This window comes from Serinus canaria, unplaced genomic scaffold (assembly GCF_022539315.1).
Source record: "Serinus canaria isolate serCan28SL12 unplaced genomic scaffold, serCan2020 HiC_scaffold_372, whole genome shotgun sequence".
NCBI classification, from domain to species: Eukaryota; Metazoa; Chordata; class Aves; order Passeriformes; family Fringillidae; genus Serinus; species Serinus canaria.
Genome location: NW_026108486.1, coordinates 1 through 8,639, shown reverse-complemented (window position 1 = coordinate 8,639; position 8,639 = coordinate 1). Strand labels below are relative to the sequence as shown.

The 8,639-nt window shown below is 66.8% G+C and overlaps 1 protein-coding gene across 1 annotated transcript; it reads left to right on the top strand.

Annotated features, from left to right (window-relative positions):
* Positions 1-1,435: 1,435 nt before the first annotated feature.
* Positions 1,436-8,002, top strand: LOC127061257 (CUGBP Elav-like family member 3; the record flags this gene model as incomplete). Its single annotated transcript, XM_050987881.1, is given in 5 exon segments — positions 1,436-1,586; positions 3,885-3,970; positions 5,964-6,012; positions 7,138-7,266; positions 7,530-8,002. Coding segments are annotated over 5 exon segments (882 nt in total), but the record flags the coding sequence as incomplete, so codon positions are not given.
* Between the last annotated feature and the right edge of the window lie 637 nt (positions 8,003-8,639).

The window sequence follows — 8,639 nt, the reverse complement described above, 5'->3', positions numbered from 1 at the left end:
CCCCCTCGGGGTGAGGGGTGGTGTGGTGGTGCCACCTGGGCTGTCACCGGTTCGTTGCCGTGACAGCGGCGGGGCGGGGGTGGCACACGGGGACACGGCTGGGGACAGCGGGACATGAAAGGAGGTGACACGGAACGGGGGACACCGCGACACCGGGGGACGGGGGTGACACTGAGGGGTGACACGGCACACGGAGAGGGTGACACGGGCCTGGGGACACCGGGACACGGGCGTGGGAGGTGACACGGGAGGGGAGGGGGCGGGGCTGACTTCAGCACCAGGGACAGCACCGGGAGGCGACAGTGACACGTGGGGGGGGAGGGGACACGCGTGGGCGGACACCGGGCCCTCCCCCTCCCCCCGTACCCCCCCCGTACCGTCCGCGCGTGCGCTCGGGAGCGGCCCCGGGCCCCGCCCCCTCCCCAAAACATCCCCGACCCCCCCCCCCCCAACCGCCCCCGGGCCCGGGCGGGACCGTCACCGGAGCCCGGGGTCCCCTCCCGGTTCCCGGTCCCGCTGGCGGTGCCCCTGCCCGGTGCCCGGTCCCAGTCCCGCTGTTGTCCCCGGTGCCCGGTTCCGAGCGCCCCCTCCCCGCTCCCCGGTTCGCAGTCCCGGTGTTGCCGCCGCTGCTCAGCATCCCGCAGCCGGTCCCGGTGCCCGTTATCGCTGCTCGGTTGGCGGTCCCGGTAGCCGGTTCCCAGGGCCCTATTCCCGGTCCCGGACTCCAGGTCCCGCTGTTGTCGCCGGTGCCGGTGCTCGGCAGCCAGAGCCCCGTGCCCCACAGCCGGTGCTGGTGCCCGTTATCCGGTCCCGGCGCCCGGTTCCCGGTGCCGGTCCCCGTAGCCGGTTCCCAGTTCTCGTCCCCGGTTCCGCTCCCCAGGCCCCGGTGTCGTCGCCGGTGCCGGTCCCCGGTGCCGCTCTGACATCAGCACCAGGCGGGGCGGGGCGGGGCGGCTCCAACCGGGGAAGAAAAGCATTTCCCGGTGCCGATCCCGGTACCCGGTACCCGGTGCCGCTGCCCCAGCGGGCGGGGGGGCTCGGCCACCACCGCCGCTCTCGGGGACCGGCGGCCGCCGCGGCCGCCATGGACCGAACCGGGCATTGAGCTCCCCCCGCCCCCCGCCCGGTACCGTGGACCCTCCCCGAGGCTACCGGGGCGGTACCGGCGGGGCGGGCGCTCTCAGCATCCACCGGGATTTTGGGGAGCAGCACCCGGGAAACGGCCGGGACGCACCGGGAGCGCCGGGAGCGCCGCCCCCCGGGCAGAGCTGCCCCCGCCCCGCCGCGCCCCGTCCCCGGAGCCGAGCCGAGCCCCGGGGCCGCCTCGTCCTTTGTGTGCGCCGGGGCACCGGGCACCGCCGGGAGCACCGGGAGCCGAGCCCGGGCGGTGATAGCGGGGAGCGGGAGCGGCCCCGGGGCCCGGGGACCCCCCGGCGGCCCCATGAAGGAGCCCGACGCCATCAAACTCTTCGTGGGGCAGATCCCGCGGCACCTGGAGGAGAAGGACCTGAAACCGATTTTTGAGCAATTCGGGAAAATCTACGAGCTCACCGTCATCAAGGACAAGTACACCGGGATGCACAAAGGTACGGGAACCGGCAACCGGGAACCGGGGGTGGGCAGAGGGAACGGCCCCGGGCAACGGGAACGGGCAGCGGGAATGGGGCAGGGGCAGCGGGCACGGCCCCGGGCAGCGGGGGTGGGTGCGGGGCACGGGCACGGCCGTGTGGGGGCAGCCCCGGGATTCGGCCACCGGTACCGGGAACGGCCGCCAGTACCGGGATCAGCCCTGGGATGTGGCCCCCGGTACCGGGATTAGCCCCAGGATGTGGCCCCCGGTACCGGGATTAGCCCCAGGATGTGGCCCCCGGTACCGGGAATGGCCTCGTGATGTGACTCCCAGTACCAGGAATAGCTCCCGGTACCGGGAACAGCCCCTGGTACTGGGAATAGTTCCCAGGATGAGAAATAGCCCCGGGATTCGGCTCCCGGTACCGGGAATGGCTCCAGATAACGGGATCAGCCCCGGGATGTGGCCCCCGGTATCGGGAATAGCCTCTGGGACCGGGAACAGCCCCGGGAGATGGCCCCGGTACCGGGAGCGGCCTTGTGATATGGCTCCCGGTACTGGGAATGGCCCCGGTACCGGGAACAGCCCCGGGATGCAGCCCCGGCACCGGGCACAGCTCCGTGCCACGGCCTCCAGCACCAGGAACAGCTCCCGGTACCGGGAACAGCTCCCAGCACCGGGAATGGCCCTGTGACACAGCCCCGGTACCGGGAACAGCTCCGGGATGGGGTCCCCGGGACTGGGAACAGCCACCAGCACCGGGAACAGCTCCCGGTACCGGGAATGGCCCCAGGTACAACCGAGAGCACCGGGAACAGCCCCCAAAACAGCCACCGGTACCTGGAACAGCCCCGGGTACAACCGAGGGCCCCGGTACCGGGAACGGCTCCCGGTAACCGGAACAGCCCTGGTGTTGGGAACACTCCAGATCCAACCTCCAGTACCGGGAACAGCCCCACGAATGGTACCGGTACAACCGTGGGCACCGGGAACAGGAACAGCCCCAAAACAGCCCCCGGTACCGGGAACAGCCCCGGGTACAACCGAGAGCACCGGGAACAGCCCCAGGAACAGCCCCGGTACAGCCGCAGGCCTTGAGCAACACCCACAGCTCAGCCTACAGCCGCAGGCCCCGGGAACAGCCCCAGGAACAGGCACCGGGAACAGCCCTGGGTACAACCGAGGGCACCGGGAACAGCCCCGGGAACAGCCGCAGCCCCCAGCCCAGCCGGGGTACCCCTGTCAGGGTGTTGTACCCCAGCTGCTGGGATTTGGGGCGGCTGTGTTTGGGGGGGTTGCTGGTGTGGGGTGTTGTCAGGTTGTTGTCAGCTGTGGGGTGTTGTACCAGCGTGTTGTGCCCGGCTGTTGTGGGGTTAGGTGAGTTCAGGCTGTTGTTGTTGGGCTGTTGCTGTTGCTGGAGTGTTGTTGGGGTGTTCTTGGGCTTTTGGGGCTGTTTTTTGGGCTGTTGTTACTGGGGTGTTGTTGTTAGGTGCTGTTGGGGTGTTGTTGAGCGGTTTTTGTTGTTGGGCTGTTGTTGCTGGGCCGTTGTGCCAGGTGTGTGCAGCAGTTCCAGGTGTTGTTCCGGCTGTTGGGTGTCACGTGGGTGCCCCTCCAGGTGACACCCGGCCCTGGGGGTGTTGGGGTGTTGTGTCAGGTGTTGTTTTGGGGTGTCAGGCGGGTGTTGGGTGTCACGTGGTCACCCCACGGGTCCCTGTGAGGGTGACACCGGCTCCAGGGGTGTCACCCCCGGACACTCCTGGGGGTGTCCGGGTGTCATTTTGGGGTGTCCAGGTGTTGTTTTGAGGTGTCACATGACCCCTGGGGGTGACACCGGCTCCGGGGGTCCCTGGGGTGGCAGTGGGGGTGTCACAGCCGGGGGTGACAGTGACAGGGCCCTGCTGCCTACCCTGGGGGTGTCCCCAACCCCTGACCCCATCCCCAACACCCGGAGGGGGGGTCCCTGAGCCCCTCAAACCCCCGGCACCAGAACTGGGGGGGTCTCCAGGGGTCCTGGGGGGCCTTGGGGTGTCTGTGGGACCCCCAGGGGTCGTTGGGGGGGTCACTGCCCCAAAATGTGGGGTCTGGGGGCTTTGGGGGGGGTCTGGGGGCTTTTGAGGGGTGGTCTGGGGTCTCTGGGGGGATTTGGGGTCTCTAGGGGCCATTATTTGGCTGTGGGTGTTCTGGGGGGGGGTCCCGCTACTTTTGGGGCTCTCTGGTCACCCCAGACCCTCTGTGTCACCTCGGGCTGGGGGTGAGGACACCTCGGGGGTCCCCCTCACGCCCCCCGACCCCTTTTTTTCCCCCTTCCCCCCAGGATGCGCCTTCCTGACCTACTGCGCCCGCGAGTCGGCCCTGAAGGCCCAGAGCGCCCTGCACGAGCAGAAAACCCTGCCGGGGTGAGTGGGGGGCGTGGGGACCCCCCCGAGGCACCCCCAAATCCCCCCTGTGAGCCCCCAACCCGGGACACCCCAAAATGCCCCATAACCCCCTAAAAATCACCGGGAAACCCCCAAAATCACAGCGAAAAACCCTAAAAATCACCCTGAAAACACAAAAAAATCGCCCAGAAACCAACCAAAAAAATCACCCTTAAATCTCCCAAAATCACCCCTAAAAATCACCCTGAAACCCCCCAAAAATCAATTATAACCACCCCAAAAAATCACCCTTAAGTCCCCCAAAAATCAATTAGAACCCCCCAAAAAGCACCCGGAAGTCCCCCAAAAAGCCAAGGATAAACCCCCCAAAAAGCACCCTTAATTCCCCCAAAATCACCCCTAAAAATCACCACAAAACCCCTCAAAAATCACCCTTAAACCCCCCAAAATCCCCCACCCCGACGCCCCCCACCCCCCATTTTCAGGACCACCCCGGCCCCCATTGAAGGGGGGATTTTGAGGGGGGGGCGGGGGCGCCCCCCGAACATCTGTGGGGTGTTTAATTAGCGCCGCTAATGAGGGCCGGGCGCTAATGAGGCGCTGCCGGGCGGGCACGGAGACAACAAAGCCCGGGATTTGGGGGGGGGTCCGGGGGTGCAGGAGCCCCCCACCCCTAATTCATTTATTGGGGGGGGGTCCCACCTCCCATTCCCTCCCCCCAGGCTGATTTTGGGGGGGTTTGAGGCTTTCTGGGGGGGGGGATTTGGGGGCTGAATGGGGGGGTGGGGGGGCAGTTTGGGGGTCCCCAGGGTGGGGAGGGGGCTCGGGGCGCGGCCCCCCCCCCCGCGGGCTCCGCGCGTGTCCCGCCAGGCCCGGGGGGGATTTGGCTTCGCCGGGATAATCCCGGGATTTGGGGGCCGTAAATCCGGGGGGGGGGGGGGGGGGTTTGGGATGAGGGGGGGGGGGGTGGGGTTTTTTTTTGGGGGGGGGGGTGTTGGGATTAGGGGCGGCTCCGCCCCAGCAGCTGCTCCCGAGCAGAGCTGGGAATTTGGGGAGGGGGCGCCACCCTCAGCACCCCCCCCGAGCTGCGCTGCCCCGGGGGGGGGGTCCCGGTGTGGTTTGGGGGGGTTGGGGGCTTTGTCCGCCCCCCCCCCCACCTCCACGGCCGGGGTTGATCCAGCGCGGGGGGGGGGGGGGGGATTAGGGGGGGATTAACGCCCCCCGCCCCCAGCCCGGGGGGGGCATTTCCAGCGCCATCTGGGGCTTGAGGGGGGGGGGGCTCGGGGAGTGGGGGGGGGGGCACCTTCGCTTTCGGCGGCGAAAGGAACGCCCGGGGTCAGCCGGGGATGGACCCGCCCCCCGCAGCCCAAATTCCCCCCAAATCCCCCCGAGATAGGGCACGGCCGCCCCTCCCCCACACCCCCAGGGTCGGGGGGGGGGGCGGGGGCACACCGGGCCGGGGGGGGGGGGGATGGGGGGGATGGGGGGGTCTGCCCCCCCTCCCCAAATCTCCATCCCCGCTCCCCCCCCCCCCCATCCCCGTCATTGTTTATCGCGAGCGCTGATGACGTCAGCGGCGTTGCCAGGCAACGGCGATGGGTAAATTGGGGATGAGTGGGCGGTTGCCATGGAGCGGAGCCGGCCGTTGCCATGGCAACCGCGCATCTGCGCCCTCCCCCCCGCCCCGTTCCTCTGGGGGGTTCCGGGGTGTGGGGGGGGAGGGGCGGGAGTGGGTCCATTCCCCCCCCCCCCAATTAACGCAGGGGGGGAGGGGCGCTCATTAACGCGGCCCCCCGGGCCCCCCCTCCCCCCCCTCCGGCAGCGGCTCCCGTTGCCAGGTAACGGGATGCAGGCCCGGCGTTGCCATGGCGACCGGAGCATCTTTGGGGGTCGGGGGGGGGGGGGTCTGGGACCCTCTAAGGGGGAGGGGGAGGTGCTGGATGGCCCGGGGGGGTCAGGAGGGGTCTCGGGGGTCTCTGTGTGTCCCCAACCCCCCCTGTGTCCCCTCCCCCCAGATGAACCGGCCCATCCAGGTGAAGCCGGCGGACAGTGAGAGCCGAGGAGGTACCGCCCCCAAAAAACCCCAAAATCCCCCAAAATCACCCCAAAAATCCCCCAACTCCCCCCTCCTTCCCAAACTCACCCACACCACCCTGTCCCCAAACCTCCGTGTCCCCAAATTACCCCAAGGCCACCCCCCAGTGCGAGACCCCCAGGGTCACCCCACGTCTGTCCCTGTCCCCAAGCCTGGGGTGTCCCTCCATGTCCCCATTCCCAGGAGCTGTCACCCTCTTCCCATTCCCAGTGTCCCCACCCCATCCTTCCTGCAGTGTCACACCCCTCTGCTTGGCACTGTCCCCATGCCCGTGTTCCAATGCCATCTGTGGTGTCCCCATGCCCGTGTCCCAGTGCCACCACGGTGTCCCCGTGTCTGTGTCCCCCTGCCCGTGTGCTGCCACCACCCACAGTGTCCCCATGGCTGTGTCCCCGTGGCTGTGTCCCCGTGCCCATGTCCCGGTGCCACCTGCAGTGTCCCCATGTCCATGCCCTCATGACAGTGTCCCAGTGCCCATGTCCTGGTGCCACTCGCAGTGTCCCCATGCCACCCCACGGTGTCTCTGTGTCCCTGTCCCCATGCCCATGACCCAATCCCACCCGTGGTGTCCTGATGCCCATGTCCCCGTGCCCTTGTCCCACTGCCACCCACGGTGTCCCCATTCCCCTGTCCTGATGCCACCCACAGTGTCCCAGTGTCCCTGTCCCCATGCCCATGTCCCAATGCCACCCGCGGTGTCCCTGTGCCCATCTCCCGATGCCCCTGTCCCAATGCCACCCATGGTGTCCCCATGCCCCTGTCCCCATGCCCCTGTCCCCCTACCCCTGTTCCGATGCCACCCACGGTGTCACCGTGCCCCTGTCCCAGTGCCCCTGTCCCCGGTGTCACCCGCGGTGTCCCCTGTCCCTGTCCTGGTGTCACCCACGGTGTCCCCGTGGCCCTGTCCCTGTCCCAATGCCACCCATGGTGTCCCTGTGCCCCTGTCCCTGTCCCCGGTGTCACCCGTGGTGTCCCCATGCCCCTGTCCCGATGCCACCTGTGGTGTCCCTGTGCCCCTGTCCCAATCCCACTCGTGGTGTCCCCGTGCCCCTGTCCCCTGTCCCTGTCCCGGTGTCACCCGCGGTGTCCCGCAGAGGACCGGAAGCTCTTTGTGGGGATGCTGAGCAAGCAGCAGGCGGACGAGGACGTGCGGAAGATGTTCGAGCCCTTCGGCACCATCGACGAGTGCACGGTGCTGCGGGGCCCCGACGGCACCAGCAAAGGTGGGGGGACACGGGGGGGACACCCCGGGGCTGGCAGGGTCCCTCGGGGCTCCTGGGGGGTCCCACGGGGGTCCTGGGGGGTTCCACGGGGGTCACCAAGGTGGGCACAGGGAGATCTGTGGGGCAGGGATGGGGTTCAGGGGGAGCACGGCAGGGATGGGGTTAATGGGGTTTGGGGGTCCATGGGGTGATGGGGGTGGGATCCCCAGAGCTCCCTGGAGCTGCCACAGAGCTGATGTCCCCGATGTCCCCAATGTCCCCAGGCTGCGCCTTCGTCAAGTTCCAGAGCCACGCGGAGGCCCAGGCCGCCATCGCCGCCCTGCACGGGAGCCGCACGCTGCCGGTGAGGGACCGTCCTCGGCGCTGTCACTGCGGTGCCACCTTTGTCACCGTCCCCTTCAGTGCCACCTTTGTCACCATCCCGTTCAGTGCCACCTTCATCACCGTCCCCTTCAGTGCCACCTTCACTGTCCTCATCATCACCCGCGGCGCTGTCACCTTCAGCATCCTCATCATCGTCCCCTTCATGGTCCCCTTTGCCATCCCCTTCATCATCCTTCTCATTGTCCCTTTCATCGTCCTCGTCATTGTCCCCTTCATTGTACTCTTCATTGTTGTCATTGTCATCCCCTTTGTCACACTCATCACCCTCATCACCCCCATCATCATCATCTCCTTCATCATCCTCATCATGTCCTTTGTCACCCCTTCATCATCCTCCTCATCATCCTCACCAGTGACCCCACCATCCTCCCCTTCATCTCTTTCATCATCCCCTTTGTCTTCTCTGCCATCATCCCACCATCATCCTCACCAGTGTCCCCATCATCATCCTACCATCATCCTCACCAGTGTCCCCATCATCATCCTCACCATTGTCCCCATCATCATCCCATCATCATCCTCACCAGTGTCCCCATCATCATCCCATCATCATCCTCACCAGTGTCCCCATCATCATCCTCACCATATTGTCCCCATCATCATCCCATCATCATCCTCACCAGTGTCCCCATCATCATCCCACCATCATCCTCACCAGTGTCCCCATCATCATCCCATCATCATCCTCACCAGTGTCCCCATCATCATCCCACCATCATCCTCACCAGTGTCCCCATCATCATCCCACCATCATCCTCACCACTGTCTGCATCATCATCCCATCATCATCCTCGTCACTGTCCCCATCATCATTCCATCATCATCATCCTCACCACTGTCTGCATCATCATCCCATCATCATCCTCGTCACTGTCCCCATCATCATCCCATCATCATCCTCACCAGTGTCCCCATCATCATCCCATCATCATCCTCGTCACTGTCCCCATCATCATCCCATCATCATCCTCACCAGTGTCCCCATCATC